At 41.5% G+C, this 25,626-nt stretch overlaps 1 protein-coding gene across 1 annotated transcript in view; it reads right to left on the reverse strand.

Annotated features, from left to right (window-relative positions):
* tenm1 (teneurin transmembrane protein 1) overlaps positions 1–25,626 on the reverse strand; it is a 173,870-nt gene that overhangs the window by 14,685 nt on the left and 133,559 nt on the right. The window contains exons 23-27 of the mRNA XM_069531343.1: positions 13,411–13,565; positions 10,000–10,083; positions 9,107–9,301; positions 2,635–2,722; positions 733–929 (exon numbers count right to left, since the gene is read on the reverse strand). Coding sequence (XP_069387444.1) covers positions 733–929; positions 2,635–2,722; positions 9,107–9,301; positions 10,000–10,083; positions 13,411–13,565 — 719 coding nt within the window. The remainder of the gene's footprint in view (positions 1–732; positions 930–2,634; positions 2,723–9,106; positions 9,302–9,999; positions 10,084–13,410; positions 13,566–25,626) is intronic.

Raw genomic sequence — 25,626 nt, forward strand, 5'->3', positions numbered from 1 at the left:
AAACAATGAGATTCGAGAGCTGTTGGTGAGTAAGACAGACATTGGAGTTGGTATGCAGTGAACAAAAACACATGATTCCCAGTGCAGGATAAACACTTGATGTCCTGCCTCCTGCGTGCTCTACCCAGACATCACAACTCGCCAGAATGTTATGGAAACGTTCCTGTTGGTTTTGACGCGTCTGACCTGGACGATCTATTCCTGCGTTCTTCAAAAGTGAAAGACCAACGAAAAATATCCACACCCAATTTCGAAAACAGTTTATCTCTTATACTCATTCTGATTCTTTCAAAGGAAATAGGTCATAACCGTAAAACAAATTGCTAAAAACAGTAACATTTATATTTTAATGGTATCTGCTAATATGGTAAAGAATATCTTAGCTATGTGTCATTTTTGTGAGATGTAATTCCGAATTATCCCAGGTTACATGATGTATTGAGCACATCCCACATTAACCTCTGTTACAGTTCAATATCAAGATGTGGATATTTAGTAACTACAACCACTTGAGAATCAGTTTCTCCGACTCAACCTATTTTAAATGAGTAATATGTAAATTTTAGTAACTCAGACTGAGTCTGAACTCATGAAATGCATGAATGAATGTAAATTAATGTGTAATGTGACAGAAGGATAATTTCTTCATTCTGACCCTATAACTGATATAACAAGTTGATGTTTTACATAGAAATATACATTTAAAAGACAGAGCTCAGCTGCACTGTGTACCTGACTGAAGAGATAGAGCTCCTGGTCCAGTGGGGAGCTGATCTCCACCAGTCCGGCTGGGCTGGGCTGAGGCTGGTTGGGGCTGACGGCTCTGATCCGGATGTTTCCCAGATCAGCAATATAAAGGGTTCCGTTGGGGGCCACAGCCAGAGAGGAGGGGGCTTTGAGACGAGCGTCACGGGCATAGCCTCCATCTCCTGATAAGACATGAGAAGACATTATTTCAATGAGGACAAACCCTTTATCAACAAAATAGCATAAGTGAAGAGACCCTGAGTTAAAAAACCCACTGAGACATACAAATTATTCTTTAGAAGAGGGAAGAAGTCGCAACGAGTGAACACAAGCTTTTACAAAATATGAAGATCCCACAGTGTTGCAGCGTTTATCAGTTTAGCCCAGAACTCTGACTTGTTGTGATACTGTAGCTTCCCAATGGAGTGGATATGACCACCTTGATAGTGACCTCAGTCTTATCAGACAGTGGTGGTGGGTGACTGAATGCATTCAGATGTCTTTGGTAACACAGCGGGATAATAGCCGGGTGAAGCCCTTTAGATGCTGTCAGCAGTAGGCCTGGGGCCTCTGATGGGTCTGTGCAGACAGCAGGGTGGCAGTCTATCTCCTGACAGCATGCACATTATGTCTGTCTGTGTGTGTGTGTGTGTGTGTGTGTGCTCATGTCTGTTTGTATTTGCGGGTGTGTGCTCACATCCACATATGTACGCATGTTCAAAGACACTGTGTGAGTGTTTATGGTGAAGGGATGGAAACGGAAAGCCTCTGAAGAGAGTAATCATCTGTTAACAGCAAGACATGATTGAAAATATGCAAAGTACAACCCAAGAAAAAGGGATGGTTACAGCCCATTGGTTTGTTGCATACAAGCGACACTTTGCACCATTTTGAATAGAAAAAGAGACTGATTTTTATGAGCAGAATTAAATGATAAAAATCACCTCCTCTGACACTTACAATGAAGGCATGGCCTAACTGTCAAAAGAACATCTGCTTATTTGTTCACTTTATTACACTTCAGGTGCCCTTCCATGATACACCAGCCAGTTTAAACCTTCATCGGCCAGACGAGAGCTCTTTCTTTTGCCAGCTGTTATTTGAATGGACTTGAACGGTTTCTTTCGAGCTGAAATTTAGCTACAATTTTTTGCGAAGAAGGAGCCTCACTATGAATACAAATATACCCCCCCTCCCCATACACAAGCACTTTCTGCAAACCCACCACGCATCCATTCACAAAGTCAAGCTCACTTACTTTTCCATTGTGACATTCAAGATGGTCATTTCCTGTCATAATTTATGGAAACGTCACTCTCCAAAATCTTTTTTTAATTATTTTTCAAGGAGAGTCAAAACAGCCCTGTTTAGAGATTACATCTCCATCTGACTTAAATTATTCAGACATTGAACGGAGGAGGAAACGGTGCAGGAGACAGACAAGAGAGAGAAAGTTCTGCTCTAGCTCTGTAAATAAAATCACTGGCCAGCAGGGACACACACGCAGCAAGATTTAATCACTTAATATCAAACGCAGTGACAATTTCTATGCATGTAAAGCTTTTAAAATGTCCCTGTTTTTGTTTCCTTCAAATACACATGAGAACCAGGCCAAGGGTGTTATGATCGGAAGTCATTTTTAAGTGCAGTTACATGTGTTTAATCTTATTAGCCATAATTTTACACTCTCACATCGCTTAATCCTGAACTCACAAAACAAATGTGTGCGTACACACACACTTTTTTTTTCTTTTCCAGCATAAACACTGATCTAAAGCCTTAAACCAAAGCCTGTTCTTAATGAAACATTTCTGAGGTCATGGGTAAGGTTAATGTGTGTGTGTGTGTGTGTGTGTGTGTGTGTGTGTGTCCTGCTTGGTCACCCACCGGAGAAGCAGTCACAGTTGGGGTCTATCTTACAGTCACAATCCGTGGGGGCTCCAGAGATAACAGAAATCTCCCCATTGGTCGACACCTGTGGAGTGTTAAAAAAAAAAAACAAGACGTCAAACACATAAATAAAATGCTGGAGGACATCATTGTTCCTGCGAGGATGATGTTCAGCAGCATCCTTTGTTCCGTCTAATCTCTCCAGAGAAAAAGATAATGACGGCATTTCATAAATACCTGAGCTGAAAAAACAGATTACTCATATTAAAATTGAAATTAAAGTAAAATGACGACACTGTATTTAACTGTGTTTATCCACCAGTCTTCAACAACAACACACATAATAATAGATGATATCTTAGATGCCTTTTTTAATTTTAAGAAAAACAAACTGTATCTCAAGCATGTATCTCCAGTGTGTGAGAGCATTTCTCGTTTGGCTTGAATGTGCATTTTATTGAGATTTATCTTTACAACATTAAATTACTCCGACTTCTTCCAAGAATGATGATGACTTTTAACTCTCTCAAATGATGCATACATTGTTGGAATATTTTATTTAGATCCTTCTTTTCACCAACTTTAATGTTCCTTTATTATGGAAGGTTGATTTGCAGTGAGCTTAGTTAAAGTCATTATATATTTTAACTGACTGAATTTTTGGTCTTAAAGGAACAGCTTGGAGCTTTGAGAAACATGCTTATTGGATTTCGTGAGTTAGATGAACTGATTGATTTCACCCTCGTGTCTGTATAGAACCTTTAAAGGTCAATAATTAACACACATCTTGTTTTTTTTAATCACTAGAAACACCATGGTGTAAAAACAATAGATTAAGTGTTAATTAGGGAGATTTATTGTTACCTTTGGAGAGAGCCAGGCCAGCTGTTTGCAGTCAGTGTGTTAAGTTAGCTGACTCCTGGCAGTAGCTTCATATTTAACATACGGACATGAGAGTGGAATCAATCTTCTCACTTGATTCTTAGCAAGCCGATAAATATATGTATTTCCTAAAATGGTGAACTTCTCCCTTAAAGTTTAATTCCAGCAGCTTGTTACACCCCCTAAAAATTACATAATCAAAAGGTTTGTCTTGACAAAACTCCACTTATGGCCCCAAAATGGCTTAAATGTAACTAAAGTATAATGTAACTCCCTCTCAGTTCATGACCATGACCTATGCTATTGTGTTGATTTTCACCGAGGGGGGACTTTAAAATCTTTCATAATTTGAGTTTTTATATATTCATTATTACATTACATATAATTTAGCTTACGCTTTTATCCAAAGTGACGTACAATAAGTGCATTCAAACCTCAAATTAAAACCTAGAACAGCAGGAATCTTGTAGGTACAATTAGCTTCAGAAAAGCCAAACTCCAAAGTGGTACATGTAAGTGCAACTAACTAGTTATATAAACACGAGAGTTGCCGATGGTTTATTAGATCATCATCTTTTTAACCAAGGTGTAGTCGGAAGAGATGTGTCTTTAGCCTGCGGCGGAAGATGGGCAGACTTTCTGCTGTCCAGATGTCAATGGGGAGCTCGTTCCACCATTTAGGAGCCAGGGCATCTAATAATCGTGATTTTGTTGAGTTGCTAGCTGTCCCTCGCAGTGAGGGAGCAGCAAGCTGATTGGCAGATGCAGAGCAGAGTGGACAGGCTGGGGTGTAAGATTTAACCATGTACTTGATGTAGACTGGGTGCGATCCGTTCGTAGCACGGTACGCAAGTACTAGTGTTTGGAAAACAGATGCGGGCAGTCGCTAGTAACCAGTGAAGGGAGCGGAGGAGTGGTGTGAGTGAACTTAGGTTGGCTGAAGACCAGACGAGCTGCTGCATTCTGGATGAGCTGCAGAGGTTGGATGGTACTAGCAGGCAGACGGGCCAGTTGCAATCGTCAACTATTCCATTATGTCAGAGTAGGAAATCAGTCCTTAACTGGCTAAAAACTGTCAGAGCAATACAAATTTGTTCCTCTTGTTTCAGGCTTGGGAGCAGTCTCATCAACCTCCAAGACGAAGAGAATGTCTTATTCTGTATGTCCTCTAAGACTTAAGACGAGCTGCAGAGCATTTTTGACCTTCAACATAAGGACAACGATAAGTAAAACATGTCCACACATTCAAGAAGTGAAGGAAACACAGAATAGAGAATCTTTGATTCAAAATAATCTCAAGCTTTTTCCAAAGATATCAGCCTGATTTGAAAGTCCTGTGATTTTTCTGGATTAAATGCTCCAAAGAGGAACATAAAGTTCTTTTATTTTGCCCTTAACTGAACACGGAAACAACAGAGTTAATTTGGGATGTAATGACTGTAATTTTAATGCATCTCAGAGGTCCGACACCATGCATATTCAATAACCCCCCTGCCTCTCTACAAGATTAAAAATAAACTTCAATGTATATTGGTTGTGCATGTGTGGTCCTTGATGTTATAGCCAAATGAAGTGTGTGTGAGTGTGTGTGGCAGATAGACGTGCCTGGATCATGAGAACAGACCAACAGCGATGCCAGAGCACTGTCTGAATTCTCATTGCAGCCAAGGCACGTTCACATTTAATAGAGCTTATGATAGCGAACAAACAGACTTTCTGGCTGAACAACATGCAGCTGGTGTCAGTCATTTAAGATGAAATGTAGTGGTTAATTTGCGTCATTTTAAAATATACTGTCAGTCTGTACCTGTGCACAACTTGTTTGTCTTACAAATGACTCAATGTTCTGTATTTAATTAAGTTTTATTCTACATCACATTGTATCTGCATTGTATCAGCATCTGAGATTTTTGAATGTGTTGACTTTATATCAGAAACCAGTGAACTAAATCTGCAACACATCATTAATTTTATTTTACGGTTCACTGTCGCAAAATTGTTTCATTCACTCTCACAGGAGAACCTCCAATTTGCTTCTGAATACTTTTATAAATTGGAAATTTCATGAATAACTAAAGTCGTATTCAGTGGATATTTCACTTCTGGTCTGACTTTCTGTTCCAGTGATTCAGAAATACTTGACAAATATGGGCCCAGAAATATCCAACATAAAATAGGTGTAACAAATACAGTAAAAAGAAAAATACTATTTTCACTGCCTTGTCCCACATGGCTTCCCTGTATCCATCAAAAAGGCATCTGAGACATTTTATGTTTCAGTCTGCCTCCACATGGACCCAGCATGGGACTGCTGACCACAAAGGGACTATTGATTGAATCCAACAGGCAGTGTTGCTGTGGTCCTGTTGCCCAAATGCCGCAAGCTTGTGATAACATGCTGTTAGCTAATGGAGCTAATGGACAAAAAATCTTATTTCTTCCAAAAAATGAAAACAGGTTTTTGGATTATTTTTTGGATGCAGAGTAAGCTTTGTATGGTTACACAAGAAAGTTTTCAGACCCCATCTCTTTTTTCGAACTGTATTGTTTTGCAAATTTAATTTCAAATAAATACCCATCAATTACGACATAATAATCCAATGCCAAAGTTAAAAGAATTTTTTTGCCGATTTATAAAAATTCAAAAACTGAAATCTCTCATGTAGGAGACACCACTTTGGTGTAGCACTCCAAAAATGTGCACCCACTTTGATTCAAGGACCACTTTGCTGAGTTTCAACATTATCTCTATCCTTCTAAATTAGGGATGTATTGTATGGACAACAATAGTCTTTAATGTTCTTTGTCTCCGGGGCTTAGCTTCAAAATCTATTGTTTTTCATTGGTTCTCAGAAGAACTAACGGCTGCCTCTGGGAATCCAGGGGGTGTGCTGCACAGAATCTGCTGCTTGTATTGCAAACTAACTAAACTTTCAAGAAATGTTTTCAGTATTTCAATGAGTGCAGAGGATTTTTGGGACAGGGATACTATTTGCACTTTGTTGGCTGATAGTCAGCCTGGGTATTTATTTGAGTAAACAGCTGAAGAAATGCAGAGAGCAGAGAGTCAATCTAGTGTAGATAGGTCGAGGCTGCAGCTGCATTAGCCTTGCGAAGGGATACGGCCGGAGGGGACCATCCAGAAATGGAGCTGCCGAGAGCAAACAGTGACTGGTGGGGCCTTTGATCAAATTGCTGTCCAATGCCAACAGAGACTGAATCATTGTGCAGCCATGAATTTCAGCATGGGCTGTTTTTGTTGAACGCTGTTGCTGATGCTAACCCCCAAGGGTGCCTGTGTGTGCCTTCTTCAAGATCGCAAAGATAAATTGGAATAGACAACCAAGACCAGCGGGACCAAGAGAGCAGATGACCATTGAGTGAGTAACCTTGTTTTTGTCATGTAACGCTATGTTTTGGCCAAAAAAGTAATAGCTAAAGGCAAAGGTTGGTGATTCACAGCAATGCAGAAAAAGGTGTTTTCTCAAGATGTTGGCACTAATTGCATGATTCCTTGTTGCCCACATAAACTGAATAGAATATTTTTCCCGGGTATTATTAAAGCATATTTGAGTGAGGTATAATATAAGCTGAAAATTACCCTCTTGGAACAACAAAAGTTGTACTGTTACCCTCACTTTTTTGCTGTCATAGCTGAGGTATGCTAAATCAGATACAGTATATGATAAGTGCTAACAGCTTACTGAGGAATAACCACTTTCTTTCATGTCTTTTGCTCTCTGCAGACAATAGCGTTTGGCAGTTTATTGAGTGGGAGCAAAAAGAACAGATTCTTGGCAAAGTGAACTGCATCATGTCACCTACTCGTGACGTACACCAAACCAGTGCCAGATATATCCTTCTTCCAATGGTCAGTGCAGAGGGCATGCTGAAGGGAATGAAGCTCCGGGTGAGCTTTATCCATGTGATATGAAAGAAAAGGGCTGGTAACACTTTTACATTGAATCTTATTGGGAGTGATCTTAAATTTGTCATGTCTAAATATGATGTGCAAAAGGCAAAAATGTGTTTGATTAGATAATAAGTTGTAACATCTTTGCTTGAATAAATTTGGTTTGTATAAATATGCAAGCTTGAATATGCACAGAGCGGTGTCTGATGATACCGTTTGATGAATCAGAGGCAGAGAGAACCGATGGAAGGACAAATGCAGCTAAATGCAAGTCCTTGAAGAGAACAGACTCCAGAGTGCACATGACCTGAGGCTGGGGCCCACGTATCACCTTTCAGCATGACAACAACTTGACGCATACAGCCAAGACAATGCAGGATTGTCCTTGAGAGGCCCAGCCATAGCCCAGACTTAAACCCCAGAGAGTGTCTGTGAAGAGACCTGAAGTTGGCAGTTCAGAGTTTTCCCATCCAAACTGACAGAGTCCAAGAGGATCTGCCAGAAAGAAATGGATAAACTTCCCAAATCTAGGTGTTTAGAGCTTTTGGAGACTTATCCCAGAGGACTCAGAGCTATAATTGCTGCCAAAGGAGCTTCTACAAAGTATCTGACTACGTTTGTAAATGAGAGATTTCAGTTAGTGATATTTTTAAACATGTCACACTGTATGACGTTGTGTACATAACACAGTCTGCAGTGTCTTCCTTCACCGCATCTGTGACCACAGCTAACAACATCAACATGGTGGGATACATGATGCGACAAGTAGGAGGGTAAATTTGTGTCATAAGGCCAGATGGGCTACTGGTGTCATTTAGCCTGGAAATCAGACCAATCAGCGAGCACATGTTTATTCGCTCCCGCAGATGGGACTAGCCCTCCTCCCGTTCCGACAGATTTTCATCCGCCCTGAGACAGGTTGGGCCATTCACAACCATTTATCTAAAATGGGGCGGGTTTAATATGGTGGCTTAAAGGGGAAGTATTTTCATTAACAACCGAAAGTAAAGAGGTCTGTTGAATATGCTATCATGACAGTATTTAAAAACTAGTCAGTAAATTTTCTCTAAAAGACGAACAAACAACTGCCCTTTTGTTACAAAAGCTACGTCACACATTTTGTTTCTCTGATTTTAGATCCATCCAATTACATCTACAGGCGTTTTGGTCTTTGAGCATTGATAACACCCTCTAAATCAAATTTACAAATGCTAATTGATGTAATGTCGCCAGGGTATAGGTGTCATTTACAATTGAGGTGTTTTTCCTCCATTTTGCCAGAGATTGAGATTATTCATAGAGGCAAGCAGTGATTTCAAAATCTATACTGAAATTTATAAAGAGAGGGACACAGTAGCAGATTTTGGAGTTTGCAGTGGAATGTAATATGACGTATAGAGGAATATTTTGGAAAATCTTCTATAATTTGTATTAATATAATTCAGAAGAACATGGATAACATTTCAACATAAATAAGAGCTTCCTGAAAAGATGTTGACAACCTCATGGTTGGTTTGATATTAGATTATTTTAATTGTATTAAATCCATCATTGGTAGCATAGCTTGCTAAATATAAGCTGAACTGTGTATGTGTGTGTGTGTGTGTGTGTGTGTGTGTGTGTGTGTGTGTGTGTGTGTGTGTGTGTGTGTGTGGTACTGTTAGTGACATTGACCTGCTGGATGCGGTTGATGCGCCGCTCATCCGTCTCTGCGATGAACAGTGTGCCCAGGTGGGACAGGGCAATAGCTTTGGCAGCCTCCAGGGTGGCACGCACTGCTGCCCGGCTCACCAGGTGGTGGTCAATACCTGGAACCTGGCAGTGGATTGGACGCCCTGCCACAATACGTACTTGAAGATTTTCTGACACCTAAAGAAATACATTATTGTGTATTAGCTATGAAAAAGTAAGCCAGAATAGAAATATCAGCTGTGGTTCGTTGAACTGAACTAAACTCAAAAGCACAGAATAAGCTCCATAAAAAGCATAGAATATAAAGATAGACAAAATGTCTCCACTTCCTCCCGCTGAGTTTTTATAGCATCAAATAAAAAGATAAAACCACCAAAAGCATCTTACAAAAATGAACACTTGCACATCCATCAATGAAATCAGAACTTTATGACATGAAAACAACTTGAGAAAAATATATTTGACATGTACTTTGACTTTTCAGTTTTGTCTATGGTGAAAAGAATCACGATTGACTTTTTTTAAAAATCAGTGCATCACACTATTGGAGCTCTTAACCTGTATAATCTAATAACTCCCTAACGTTTTGAAGATTCACATTCAAACAGGTAATTAGAAACCATTCTTGTATCTTGCACAAAACACGAGAAAACAAGTGACATAACATGTTATTTCTTGCTGTAAAGTGCTGCTTTTCTCTCTTTTATGTTAGCAGCAGCATTCACTGTTGATGCATCTAGTGACAGCAGTGCGGTTTGCAAGAATTATTCCATAACCCTTTTCTCCTCATATTGAGCAAGCGTCTCGACATAACCTTGAATGTGAAACAGGTTTGGAATTCATTGACTGACAAATATGTGAGATTTTTTCTTTACCTGTAGAACAATGTTGTTGTCCAAGATGTAGAGAGAGTTGTCCAGTGGGTTGATAGCCAGGTCTGTTGGCCACTCTAGACGGACCTGTGGAAGGACACACACACACACATACACAGTAATGGTAATGAGAACAAAAGAATGAGAAACCCTTGGTGGCAATCGCCCACTAGAGTCAGTTACAGGTGATAGAAATAATACCTTCTTAATAACATAGCATTAGGCCTCCTGACCCTCCCTGCACATGCAAAGGTCAGCAGCGGGCAGGGAGCCTTCCCCTTGCTTATTCAAGACTCACGCTGCCTCGCCTCGGCAATGGTCCAAATGTCAGCCAATAACCATGATCACCGCCTGCTCAAATAGCACATGCTGCGTTCTAACACTGTGGGGGTCAAAGACAGACAATGCTGCACCAGCGCACAACCACCCACCTCACACACACTAACACTCAAACTGTGAGCTGCATCAGCTGTGGAGACGAAGCGGCGTGTCTGAGAGATCAGTGAGGTGATTGATGACTCTGAGGATGAATTGGTAAATAAATGGATCATGTTAAATTGCCACTGACATGTCCAATTATAGGCTCTGTCAAATGAGAGAGAAGAGGGTTCGCTCTGAAATCCCATTTTAAGAGGTAGAGAGATTCATCAAGCAGGACCCACCCTGTCCTTAGCCAAAGAGGACACACATCAAATCTCTCCTGCTCATGATATTGAACTTTGCAGTGATGCCCAGCAATAACTTTTACACAGAGCTGGGTCTGCTGAATCAAAAGTCGAACTCATTCGAATGAACTTTTTCTATAACTTATAATTTCTGGCAGTTGCTTTTGGTTCAGTATTCAAATGGAAACTGCGAAGCATCAGAGGGGAGATGCATACCCTTCATGGACATTGTTTAAAGGCTTGGTTATATAGACTATATACACAATATTTTTTCCACCATAGTTTACACTGACACAGACAGACACACGCACACACACACAATGACCATTGGTAGCACCAGGAGAAATCCTGCCCACGTCAATTGTCTGTTAAAAAAATCCATAAAATGTTTTACCATCCTCTGTAGGCAAACACGATTCAGCATAAGCTCAGTAGATACAACTTTGGCTCTGCATGATCAAGCAGAATACATACAGTTCTCAGCAGACAGACTAAGTGTAATAGTCCCACCAAGTTTGGTCAAAATACAATAAATATGCCTTTACAAGTATATTGCATTGAAAATCTTACTTTTGAATATGATAGAGAGATACTGAAAAGTAAAATAACTCATTGTGTAAATGGCTTCTGTCCATATAACTATATTATTAATACAAAGTAGCATAAAATTGAAACGATTACAGCAAGTACAAAGTACTTCAAAATAGAACTCAGTTACACTATTTGAGGAAATACACTGTTGGACAACAAAAGTAGTTGAGAACGTCGCTTTAACTCCAGTGCACACACAGCCAGTTTATCAGCTCAACGATGTTTTGGCTGTTGATGAGCACCATCTGTGATGTGAGCACTGTGTATGTTACTTCATGACTCCGTATGTCAGTAATGCTGTCCTGATTCCAACCACAGGGTAATGTGCGGAGGGCTGTAGTTAGGCTGGTCATCTGCCATTGCCACATTTGGTTTCATGAGAGAGAGTCAGCTAACACCAGCTAGCTGCTCTATATGCAGGAGAGCGTAGTGCTGCAGACGATTTAGAAGGTGTTTAAATAATCAAGGATGCATTGATCCAGTGGAGATATTGGGTACTCATACAGCTAGATCGGGTAATGGTGATATAGTATCCTTCTATGGAGCTAAGTTCACTTCCATATTGTTTTAAGCCTACATGCGCAGACTTTAGTGTACCAGTAGACACGTTCATCTAAAAATGATTGAACCCTCCTCCACCAAGTGAGGGATACAGCTTAATAATGTATACCAGAGGCCCATGTCCAAGTATTGCTATCAGGACTTTTGTTGCATTGTTAGTGCTCAAGTTGACAGGCAAGGCTGAGTAGCTGCCACTTCCCCAATGGATGACAAACTTAACCAGAGCCTGATTGATATAGATGTTTACAGGCTGATGATGATACAGATTTTAGAAAGTAAAAAAAATCCAATACCGATATATCAGCTCACACATATATTTTACATAATGATTCCCAAGATGTCTTCATCAAACTGTTATGACACAGAAATGTATTTTGTATTTACTAATTTAAATTACTGTAACTGGTAAAGGAAAACAAATACAACCAAATATATAACGTCAAACATACATATTTTTGACAGAAATTGTACATACTAATACACATCTTATGCAATGTTAATTCTGTAAATCAAAAAAAAATCTTCTTGTTGCATGGGCTAACATAAACCCTGCAACAATATGTTGATGAAAAGCTCATATTGGCAAATTCTCATCGGCTAACCAATAAATTGGTTGGACTCTGAACTTATTATCACAATGGGTCCTTACAAATATTTATTGTAGCAATGGGATTAATGGCTATAACATTGTTGGCAGCTAACAGTAGTGTGTGGGCGAGAGGTTCATAAGAATGGAGCACATGCTCCAATCAATCGGGCATCACAGTTGAAGGTTAGATTCTTTTTCCATATATTTGTCCAGGAGCAGTTTTATCTGTAAGTGTGATACTGTAGCAGCAGTCTCATTTCAGTTTATTCGAGTGGGAAGTGAGAAAAAAATTTTTTTCAGATTAACGCTACAAAAACCCATTAATTAATTTAGAATAAATACCTGGAGTGATTTTGTGTAGCTGTAGCTGCAGAGGTTTCCAAACACACTAATACCACACTGAGGTTCAAGCAGTTTAGAGGAACAAACAGATGGAGGTTGAATGCGATTGGCCGCGATCAGCTGCCCTGTTGTGTCCAATAACTAACAACAAGAGAGGAACTGTGATGTAACCTGGGTCCCTTTAAAGATACATAAGAGCACCGCTGGGAATTCACCTGAGCGGAACACACATTCACATACACACGCATACACCACCGCCTCCATCCTGATGTGTGGGCAGAGATCCCTCTATAGAGCCGGCATTTCATCTATAATTCATCCTCTGCTCTAATAGGGCTGATATAAGTCAGCAGTGTGATCTGAAGACTGGCTGATCAAATCTGTGCACTGGCTCTTTGGTCTTTTTGTGTGCTCTCTCTCTCCTGGAAACACACACCTTTACAAAGTCAGGCGTTTCTTCAGAAGAGGCCAGGCAATTTAGATTTACACAACTATCACTGAGTGCAAGACAACAATAAATACTTAAGTTGTGACCCATCTTCGTTTTGATTAACCTACCCTAAATGATAATAACAATAATAATAGTAAATTATGGAGGATAAAAACAATTTCAGTGCAAAACGTGGCTCTAGTGTCCTATCAGTGTCAGCTGCGTTATTAGCTTACCTGGTTGATGTCCATGCGTGCATCACAGCTTAGCGGCTGCGTCGACATCAGTCCATTCGAGCCAATCACAGTGGAGAGCAAACCCCTCTCATTAATCTTCTGAATGGTGGTGCCATCGACGAAGTAGACAACGCCTCTTTTGTCCACTGCAATACCTGGCCGGGTGAGAGAGACAGAGAGGCATAATGAGCTTTTGGAGATGACAGAGAGTAGAAGTGGGGGGTGAGAGAACAAAAATGGAAAAGGGGGAAAAAAGGAGAAAGAGCGAGAAGAGAAGAGGAGGAGAAGTGGAGAGGAGTGAGTAGAGAGAGAAGTAGAGTGGAGAGAGGAGAGGGCTTCGGAGAGGCATCCAACTCAGTTAGACATTCAGCTCAGCAAGCGGCTGTCTTATCAAAGGCACTGCACCACAGAAATGTAATTATATTTCCATTCCAGAGCCCACTAAAGGGATTAGAACAATGCAACTGGAGGAAGAAGTTATTTGTCACATTAGATGTGAGCAGTGTGCCGCAGTGAACTTTTGACATTTGATGCGTGTGTAAATGTACATTATAAATGTGCTTCCATGGATGTGCATATGTGCATATATTCCTGCCTGTATTTGCACAGCACATGTGAACACATGCATTGCAATGTTTTTTTTTATATGAATGGCATACACTTGAACTCTCCTTGCAGTGGACGCTCTGCAGTAGACGGTGAGCAGCAGAGTCAGGGAGTAAAGGTATTAAAGGTCAGGGCAGACGATGAATCATCTGTTATGGATGAGGAACGACCTTCATCTCCCCCCTCATCTCCATACAGAGAAAAGCCCTCGACTCAACTCCTCAGCAATAATATTCCACGGCTCAGCCCTCACCTCTCATACTGCATGCTGGCAATCCTCCTTGATTGCTCCCTCTTAGCATCTGTGACAATAACCCATATTTCAGTATTCCTACCTGCCACCTTTGATGCCTGTGGGCTCACGACAGCGCCATTTGAAATACATTTTGTTTATGGTCTATCATTACGTCACAGCAACTTTATGTTTAACTTGCCACGACTTAATGATAAACCATAAACTAAATTGCACACCGATCAGCCTAGACATAAACAGCTAACTGGTTTTGCATGTCCCTTTATCTCAAGCATGCCTCAAGGGACTTAATGGAGATAAAGCCTACTTATTTTCAACCAAGCATCAATCAATCAAAGAACTGAAGGCTGCAATAAAATACAATCTGCAACAAAAGACACCATAAAAAAACGACATGACTCACAATGGCATGGTGGAAAAGCCCAATATTTACTTTCCTTTAACTCTGTTTTGTTCTCCTCCAACTCCTGAGGGATATATCTGCTCTTTCAAAGGTTAAAGGCACCATTATGTTAATTAACTAGTTATGTACTTTGTTTTGCTGCCAATTGTTTCTCAGAGGGTTGTGTGCAGTTGGGTGTATTATAGCCTTTGGGCTGAAAAACAGTTAAATTAAGTTCGAGTGAACCAAAATGGTAAAGCTGTGGGTCACAAATCCAAAATAAGACGAACAAAAGCAAAAAAAGTTATCTAAAAAGTTATATTGCAATATCCCAGAGCCGAAGGTAACATCTTCAACTTGTTGAATGATGTCTTTTTTACCAACACTCCATAATGAACAGATATGCAATTCATAAAATGAAATAGAGGAAACCAGCGGAGAAGCTGGAACCAGTGAAATTCGATATTTTTGTCATAAAATGAATTACACTGGCCATAACTGTTGTTCATTAAATTTCTTTTGGTTGACTGAATTTTAATTCTAGATATAGCAGGTCTGGCTGCCTTCCCGACAAGACCCACATTAGAGAAAGAAATAAAGTTTGGAACACACAGCCAGAGATATGATCACACTGAAGAGCCAGCACATCATAATAGAAAAGGGCAAGATGTGGTTCCATCTACTCCTCTCTCATTCACTCAGCCTGCTCCATTTCCCTTGATTTTTTTTCTAATTCTGTCAGTCGTTCTCCTTTCAAACTCTGTCACACTGGATTATGTGGGGATGTGTCTGCGCTAACTCTCTAAGCCCAGGTGGCGCTACGGGCCTCATCCTCCTTGACATACAATAGCCTTCCTTAAAGGTGATTTAATTCAACATTTGCACACAAGCACCCACGGACGAACGTGCAAACCTGGTGCGCCGCCACACAGCACAACCACATTCGCAAATGTCCTCAAACTGAGCAACCCTGGGGCGACCCTGGGAGCCATAAATCTTGCAGGTGGAGAGGAGAGGTGGGCAGGGGGAGGGCCAGGGTCAGTGTGTTTCCTCCAGAGGCCAGAAGGTGAACTGCAGAGCACTCCCTCCTGGCCCTTTCATCATCCCACTGACACAGACAGATTACACCGCCCGGCAACACCTCCGCCACCAACAAACACCCTTCCTCTCCTCCACCGACTTCCCCTTGCTCTCCAACCTCTCTAACTTGATCTTCTTCTTCTGCTCTCTTACTTTCCTCTCTCCTTGTTTTTTTTTCTCCTTGTTGTCCTTTGCTTTCTCTTTCGCTGCACTCCCCGTGTCTTGCGAGTGCTAATCAAATCATTGGCCTTTGACTCTTTGGTAATGTCTGGGCACCGTCTCCCTCTGTTCGGCCCATTCTTTATTCTTTCTCGCGTTCCTCTCGGCCTTGCCATTTCTCCTCCTGTCACCTGGCATTATGCAGGAGGGACGTCTCAACCCACAGCGCGGTCTGAACCTACTTAGGTTTGAAATTCAGCACATTCTCCTCTGCTCTAGCGCCATCCTCGGATCCTTATACTTTCCTTTCACTTTTCCATCCATTCCTCCTCCCAGCACCCTAAACCTGTCCCTGATCTTAGAGCTCATAAATCCTGCACAAGGACACAATGAGGCAGCCAGGGCTCTCTCTCAATACTGATTTCTGCTCTCTCTCTCCCTCTCTGTCCCTGGATATTAGTCTTTCTTCTCCTATGCCTCACTTCCATTGACTTCCATCCTAATTTTCTCTCTATTCTCTCTTTCTTCCTTTTGTTTGTGGTTTCCTGACACCCTCAGTGTGCATGCTCAGAATCTGCATGTCTTATATTCACACAAGCAGCTTCTAAATAGCTGCCAATCTATTATCAACAATAAATGCAGGACTCGACTGACTTATTCATCCCCACACAGGCACACAATAACGGGTAACGACTGCTATTATTGCTTTCCATTGGCAAAAGGATTTACGCCAGCTTATGTGTTGTTTAAGAGTATTTTTCCATGTTTATTGAAAAGGCGGCAGATTAGTCCACATTCACTTTGTCAGGGGCTGGATTTCCTGCTGTTGTGAGTAAAGCTGTGCGCTGCTTTAATAGTTGCATGCTACGGCTCCTCCATATAGCCAATGGACACTCACCAGACATCAAAAGATTTACCGTTTCCCCCTGGATGGAACTGGCACTCCGATCGTCATGTTTAGAAGCTGGCAGACATACCAGTGGAGAAGTAATTGAGATAAATCTCAACTCTTGAGGGGGATGGACGTTTGGCTATAGTTGGGACCGGATTTTATCATAAAAGAAAAGTGAATTAGACTGAGTTGAATTGACCTTGGAAAAGCAGAGGGAGGGGAGAGGAGTGGAGAGGAGAGGATGATACAGTGATGCTATTCACATTCAGCTCAGATTTGGGGAGAAAACAAATCCAAAGAGAAAAGACAAAAAGATAGACAGCAGGGTGGGAAAGAGGAGCGAGTTGGTGATGAGACAAAAGGACATGATGAGGAATTGCTGCAATTAACCATTACAGGCCTATTACTCTCAATCAAACAATCTCTTGTTGTCTGTCCTTGTCAAACGAATATCTATTATAACGCCCCCCTGTGGCATTGCAACACAATGCAATCCCATTAATGCCTTAGAGAAGGGTCTAAAAAGAGTATCAGTGTTGATTACAGTTATTCGAAGAGAAGGAGCCACATGGGATCCTCCAAGCAGAGATCAAGAGAGAGGTGAAGAAAGGTGTAAGGCGAGAAATGAGATGAAGTGAGAACGACTAATTATAAGATAAGCTGTGGATTTGTGTATCGTATACAGCAGTAATAGCAGACAGCTCTGTTGGCATACAGTAGCACGAGGACGTGGTGCGTGTGGGTAGCGCATACTGACTGCTAACACCTGAGCACTCAAGAGTGCAGCTTCCTGGTGTTGTTCAAGTTCCCCCTCCTACAGTACTTTCACCCTTCAAACGTTGACAGCAAGCTGCTGAAACAGCTGCCTCTATGGATGAAAGCAAGGAGAATTGTAAAATTATATCGAAAACAAACATATCATTGCCTGTCAGCTGCAGGAACTACCACCTCAGTGCAAAATAATCACACGATATGCGAAAGGAAAACTATTTAAAGGATGTATAGATGGAGGAGAAAGCATAATGTTTGTGTGAGCATGTATGAAAGTTGCATGGAAACTTTCACATGCACAGAACCAGAGCACACACATACACATCTTAGTCTGACAACAGCCTAAGGAAAAAGTCATTCAATCTACTCTAACATATCCCCGGGCTCAGTGGGTGTTAATGCTATGGACTGACATATTATTACAGCATCTAAATTATGCTAGCTGTAGCTGATTATAGCCTACGGTGTTTCTGTACGAAAGTAACTCTGTGTGACCGACAAGTGAATGCAGACAAACGGACAGTATCACCTGCACAGCTGGCCCCTGTGAGGGACTCTGGCTATAAATAAAGTCGACCATATTAGCTGGGCAAAGCCGGGAGGGTTCACTAACTGCGACAGTCCCACTGCAAGTGAAACTGAATAACACACCGTTTCAGTTTCTTCTGCAGTTTCTCTCTGTGGTTTTTACTGCTTCCTTTCATCATTTATCCTCGAGAACATAACATGCTGCTCGTTTGTGATCATGTGAGTACATGTGACTTTGCAATCATGTCAACGTGTGCGAGCATTTGTGCATGCATGCATGCAGTGAAGTAGCTAGGTGAGACAGATAAGGCATGGCAGTTATGGCAGTCACATTGTGTGCATATGCAAATATAGAGCAGATAAATCAGTGTCTGCAGATGAAAAATTCAAACTCCTGCCCACACACGTACGTATGCACACACACACACCTGTTCACTCAATCTCAGCACTGTGAAATAACACTGTGTGCACGTGTTCATATTTTGCATGCGCTTTTGAAAGTGTTAAATTCCATACTTTTTTTTCCCATTATGCATCAAATACTGGTCTCTGATCTATGAAATTCAGCACATCTATGAACTTACTCATTGTAGTCATCCTTCAAGTGCTGTTTCCAATGGCTCTTATTCTCCCCAATCAAACACTAATTATCAATCAATACAAGATAGCACCATAATCGAGGACGAGCATGTATTTCTGGTAGATCTTCGGTAAGCAGAAATAATTCATGCTACTTCTTAATTATTCATTAAAGCCCCACAGAACAGACAGTGGCTTAGTAATTAAGTCTGAATCAGCGACTGTGGCTCATCTAATTATCAAGCACTATAAGTTTGTTAACATATTAACCCGCATTAATTAATTATTGATAGCTGCCTTTATTTTGAGCTGGTAGTACCCGACTACATCGTGAGGCATTGCGAGCATGCGGCCGACTGGAAGGAGATTTTGCAAAAGTTACATGCTAATTTTTGTGCGAATAAACATTTTTTGTGAAAATATGCGACATGGCAGTAATTGCCTTGTTTGATAGCACAAGAGAGATCCAAAGCAATCACAGAGGCAGCAGACAAACTCAATTATAAAAGCAATTGAAATGCTTTAGACTAGAAAACTCCATGAAAGGCTGAGGGGTTTGGATCAGTGCAAAAGCGTCTGAAGATTATGTCGCATGCTTTAGAACATCAAACAAACACAAGGAGGTCTATCAATAGAGGCTCCTTCACCAAACACACCATCACAACAACAAGCCAGTGAGGCTGTGCAGTGGCAGAGAGAGGAAATGCGATCAGATTGGAGGAAACAAATGGTTTAAGGACTGAAAAAAAGTGGAAAGAGGTGCTAAACTACTATGGATCATAAATCTGTATGTACAGCAAACAAAGTTTCTCACATACAGACATCACAGCAACAGAGCCTGAGGCATCTCCAGTACAGTCTTTATCACAGATAGCTGGCGTTGCAGCCATTTTACGTCCACCTCTTCCAAAAGAATTATGTGAGTTGCTTCTCTGTTCTGTCTTTGGTCTGGCCATTGGCCGACTGGAGAGCTGCAGGTGATAATAGTACCCAGGTGCAAACGTTTACTGGCTGTGGTTTTTTTCCTATCCTCCATAGCCCCTCTGTGCACTCTCACACAGGCAGGTTGAATTGGACTGCCAGGCCAAACTGTGCCTGCCACCATCACTCTTCTTATTCATCTTTCTGTCAGAGTGTTTAAAGAATCAAGATAGAAATGACCTGCACGACCAGTTCACTATCTCTCCCCTCATCAGAACCCTCTCCACTCCTCCTGTCCGAGACAAAAGCATCTATCTGTATTTGTGTGTGTGTGTGTGTGTTGGTCATTCACCTCGAGTAAATGCAATTTATTCCTCCATAGTGGTAAAGATCCTCTCCTCCTGTCACCTTGCCAGGCTCCCAGTGGAGGCTGACAGGCCGGCTGCCAGCAGCGGCCATCTCGACCAGTTAAAGGGACACGCGTGTCACATTTCCCATGATCACACTGACGTTGTCAACCTGACATACTTTTAACAAGGCACCCATAACTAACTCTGCATCAATTCACTTGGAGAGGCAGAGTAGGTCTAGGGACCCAGAGGCTGTCAATCAAAAACAAGCATAGAGAAAGACACACACACGCAACACCCTTGATGCTCCGGTTCAGCCTTTGGCCTTCAGCCTGCATCTGTTATTGACTCAGGGCTTCATTACACACACAGTGAGCTTCAGTAATCTCTCTGAAGCCACCGTACACACTGCGACTACAAACAAGGTAGCTGTCAGTCTGTGCTGTTCAGCCTAATACATTACTTGAATAGCAGGCATTTTAAGGGTAAAGCCTTGTTTTTGCCTCGACGAAGCTCATTGACTCGATTTTCTTTGGTCCTCAGTAAATCTTGGCAGTTGGCTGACTGTTTCCTCCCAGAACGTCTGAGTCCTCCTCTGACCCATGGTGATTAGGAGGCAGACAAACTACTTTCTGAGATGGATCTCTGTTTTTCAAAGTACTCAAAGACACATCTATGGAGCACTTTGACATTGTGAAAGATAAAGTTCCAGCCACATGACAATGCATGACAATGAACTTCAGTGATCCATCGAACACTACCACCAAGCTCAAGTTCAAATCAGGTTTTAAATCAGAGTCTTGTTGATGTCAAGAAAAGCTTTTGTTTGCTTGATGCTGGTCCAACTCCACCACTCTGGATAACAAATGGTTCAAAATGCAGCTGTTTGAAAGCAACATACACAGTAACTCCTGTCCTGGCAAACCTGCATTGGCTTGGAGTTAAGTTTAGAGTTTATTTTAAAATTAAATTAAAAGCTCTCAATTGTCAATCATTTTATAATTCAAAATCCTATCTTCTTAATCTTGCTTTTATAATTCTGTTAATGCATCTCACATTCCTTTGTCTTTTACACTGCTTTCACTTCCTTGTATTTAATCCATTTTAATGTTTAGTTTTTTCTTCACCACAGATGTAATGGCTCAACTACTGTTGTTTTTAACATGCTTTTACAAACTATGCTTCTCCTATTTATTTTATCTTGACTATATGCACCTAGTAGAAACATCGAGACATATAGATAAAATGTAAGGATTTCTTTTTCGGGTGAATTTCCAACAATCCTCAAAATGCAGATCACAGTTTGATCGTCATATATTGAAAACATTTGTCCACTGTCTGTAGGCCTGCAGGTTAAAAAAACCCCAGTGAATATAGTTTGAGTTTGAGCACCCTCTAGCGGTTAAGTAATCCTGATTACACAGTTGTGTTATCTTGTTCAACCACATAAAGACCTCTTACAGGGCTTTCACACCTAAAGCTTAGGTTTGACATTGCACAGAGTAATATCATTTCCTTTGGAGAGAGTAGTTGCACTTTCCCAACCAGCTGTTATAGCTGAAGAGCTCCTCAATACCTGAAGTTTTGCAATCAAGGGTCCCATATTGTAGAAATGAGACTTCTATGTTTTTTTTATGGTAATGGTCCAGGTGCTATATAAATACTGTGAAAGTTTTCAAAGTGCTCAATCCACACAGTCCAAAAATAGAATCACAAGCTGTCAGGACTCCATGACAATGTGATGTCAAAATGAAACTGTTACTGCCCTAAGCAATGCCTGCAGCACAGCCCCATCGCATCCAAGACTTATTTATCTGGATGTTTAGTTGAAATCTGCTGTATTTGTCTCTATGTTTATTTATTGTCTAAGGACTCTTATACGTGTCTTTTTCGACCAATTGTTGGATCGCCTTTATCTTTCTATTTTCAAGTTTCCTGTTTATAAGTTACACATGTCCAAACTATAAAATCACCCACCTCCCTGATGATCTTGGATACTGCGGTCACACACACCATCTTGGCTGACACGCCTGCACAGTAGCCGTCTACCAGCAGAAGAGAGAGCTGGAGGCAGGAGCAGTGGGCTCCGCCAGTGTTAGACCTGGACACTACGACATTGCAGACTTTCACCCCAACACCGCCAGATGATTTAGAGGTTTGCACTGCAACCAGGCCCAAGGCTCTGGTGTAAAGTTCCACATCAAATCCAGCCAGAGCGTTTTCGTCCAAATTTGACCATCTGTTCAGCTCATTTCAACCTTGACTGACCATTGCAATCTGCATTTACCGGTGAGTTTTACCAATCCACCGCGGTAGGCTGCGTCACTCAGAAAAAAAGTCAACCAATCTAAAGAGAGGCTCAAAGAGACAGTCCTGTTCTCGGTAGAGTTGCAGAAAGGAGCCTGAGCAGGGAGATGTAAAAAAATAGATTGACATGAAATTTAATACTTAAAACTAAATCATTATTTTGTTTTATACAAAACTTTACATAAAAAGTAAAAGAGTAAAAAACCTCAAGCATAGCCTATATGTGACTGCACAGACTTGGCAGGTTAGAAAACTAAAATTATGTTTATATTCCAGTGTTGCATCCTGGGATTATGTGCTGCTTTTAATGTCACGCACTACCTTGTGTAATCTGTTAGCTCATGAAGATATGGGGACAGTATATTTTGTCTTCTGGGACTAAAAGGTGAATACAAATCTTACAGTGTTTTTTTGATAATATTTTGTATCTTTAAAAGGAGAGAATTACATTATCAACACGGTTATTCTAATATTTCATAAATTAACTCCAGAAAATTCCAGGAAAATTGAGTTCACAAATGAGGAAGGCAGCCGGAGAATGTTTGGGTCAAACAAGTTCACAGAAGCAGGAAAATATCCAAAATGTTCAGGTGATGGGTGGTGCCGAGGCAGAGCATGCAGGAGGCAGGACATGACGTATAAATTCTGCAGTGGAAATTGCATCTTTTTGTTGCTGGTACATCAACATCTGTAAGATGTATAAGAAACCTGTGGTTTTTCTAGGACATTTTATTTTTTTAATTTTTAGTTTTGTTTCACATTTTGTGCTGTATTCTTGCACGGACATTTTACAGACATTTTACAAGGCAGGAAACGTTTCTGTGGTTTCCACACCATACAGCCTCTCACGGGTTTATCAACACAGATTTTCTCATGTGTCACAGTACAATACAGTTCGAAAAGACTGGAAGATGTTTTTGTAATAGTGAATAAACAGTTTTAAGATTCATGCAGCTGTCAGGAGCACTCACATTTTGGCTGTCACAAAGTCAGCAGTAAATATACAAACAGGACATTGGCTGTGTCTCTGCAGTTCTTTGTCCAATCATATAAAATTGCTCCCTGGCCGGACAAGTCCCAGAATTACCTGTGTGCTCCGCTCGATGCGCTTTTGCTTAGCCCTCCGGATTTGCCGCGGGCAACTGTATTATTATTAGCATCCGATTTTGAGGGAAGGAGTCTCTGGCAGAACCTCATATATTGTGGCTGCTCACTGATGCACGTCTGCTGCACAAACCACTGCCGATCTTCTAATTGTCATGGATGCTGCGGCGACACAAAAAGCCGGGGTGGAAATCGCATGACCCAACGGCTTCTCTCTGTTTTGCATCATCATAGTGTATGCTGCTGTTTGCCTTGCTGCGTGATTAATTCATGTGTGTATCATTAATGCAGGAATGTCCAGGGGCAAAGACAAAAGCCCAGTCAATGTGAAATGAAACGTAGGAACAGCCAGTTAAAAAAGCGGCGCGCATATACGATATGCACGCGCTCACACATGAACTGAATCTTGGAGATAAAAACACAGTGTGACTTATCTGATGCCCTTGTTTTGCAAAGCAGCGCTCTGTTTAAACCAACAGAAACAATGCTGGTTGACCCTCTGAGAGGGAAGGCAGCCACAGGGCCAGTTTAATATGCAGATGAGGTGTGGGATTGCTGCACGCTGCAGGATTTAGTCGCACAACACAGAGTCCTCTCCCTCTCTCTCTTTATCCATTTCATTCACTCTCCTCTTCTCTCTTTCCTTCCACTCCCCATTTTTCTCTATTAATTTCATATTATTTTGTTGCTCTCCCGCTCTTTCTCAGTCCTGAGCTCCCTCTTTGTCTCTATCAATTTAATCCTTTCCCCCTCTCCCTCTCTCCTTCTCTATTTCGTTAGATGCAACAATCACTCTACCCTAAATGCTATGGGAGCCAGAGGTAGAATAACAATGGAATATTCATTCCCAGGGTTAGAACACAAAGCAATTGGCATGGAGGCTACACAGCCTTTAGAGATCTTATAACTTCACTGCTGCAGCCAGAAAATACAGTTTGGGAAATGCCAGATTTTGGGCAAGTGAAACATGGTCAGCTATTAGAGACACTATACCTCTCATATAGGACTCCTCTGCTGCAGGTGGGGGGTGGTATTTTGCAAGTTAAGGGTTTGAGTTTGGGCTTGCTGACAACATCAAATGTTTGATTCTCACTGATGAAACAAACAGGGAAATGCTCCTGTGCACATTGCCACGTTTCAAAGCCATTTCTGTAAATGAGACCAGCCGGTGTATGCAGAGATATTCCTAAGCTGCTTATATGTCAACCACCAGCCAAGACAGATACTGTATAACAGGAAGCCTGGCGATCCTGGCCTGAGTTTTACAGCTGAGCAGCGATGTGCCACGTGAAGCATATTGACCCCTGGCTGTGTCTCCCCTTTTTAAAACTCCCTGGCTGTTCAACATGCTAATAACCGCGACCACTTTTAAACCCCACCGCTCCATTCGTCACCCTGGCCCCGCTATCTCAGCTCTGATGGCGTGTCGCAGCTCCGGGGCTTGAGTGAGATGGGGACAAATGTGTTGTGTCTGTCAGTGTGGGGAAGAGAGAGATGGAGAAAGGGACATGAGGAAAAAAGCAGAGGAGGAGAGAAAAGAAGAGGAGAGAGAAAGAGGCCAGTGGGGCCAGAGAGAGAAATGTGGTGGCAGTGTGTCAGCTTCTGATAAGGGCATTAGTCTGCCCCCTGTGGGTCAGATTGAGAGACTGACACTGAACTTACACACACATGCACACACACACATCTCTCTGAGGATGTGAGCTTTGCTGTCTGGGAACAGACAACAAAAAACAGATGAGACCTGCACATTGGCAAACACCAACAACTAAACTCTCCTTCACTGGACTCAAACTCCTCTGTCCGAACTGACACACGAGACACACACAGATTTTAATTTGACATTCGCAAAACTATTGTTCACCAAATGTTCATGTTGTGAACAGATGACGTCCAGAGATGCCAGCCAAGGCTGTTGCGTCCTGAGGGACTGGTGCCGCTTTCATGTCAGACATGGGATCCATCCTAAATTTAGCAAGGCCGTTTATTTACCATGCTAATTGACTGCAGAAGCACATGTGGAGCCAACTCTAAACAATGCCCCAGATCTTGTGTGAAGTGAGAGTTTGAAGGACACAAGATAATCCCTGCGCTATGCAGAGACTATAAAATTGGGCAATGGTAGCGTGCTCGATAATGCTGCAACATTGTTGGCTAAATGAAAATTATGGATTACTATTTAACAACTGTTTGCTGTGTTGTAACAATATTGTGTCACAGCGGGCCGCTGCAGCTATGTCAACAAGAGGGCACAGGAATGATTTATCAGAGAGACAGGGGGAGGGAT

This window comes from Paralichthys olivaceus, chromosome 9 (genome assembly GCF_024713975.1).
Source record: "Paralichthys olivaceus isolate ysfri-2021 chromosome 9, ASM2471397v2, whole genome shotgun sequence".
Lineage (NCBI taxonomy): Eukaryota > Metazoa > Chordata > Actinopteri > Pleuronectiformes > Paralichthyidae > Paralichthys > Paralichthys olivaceus.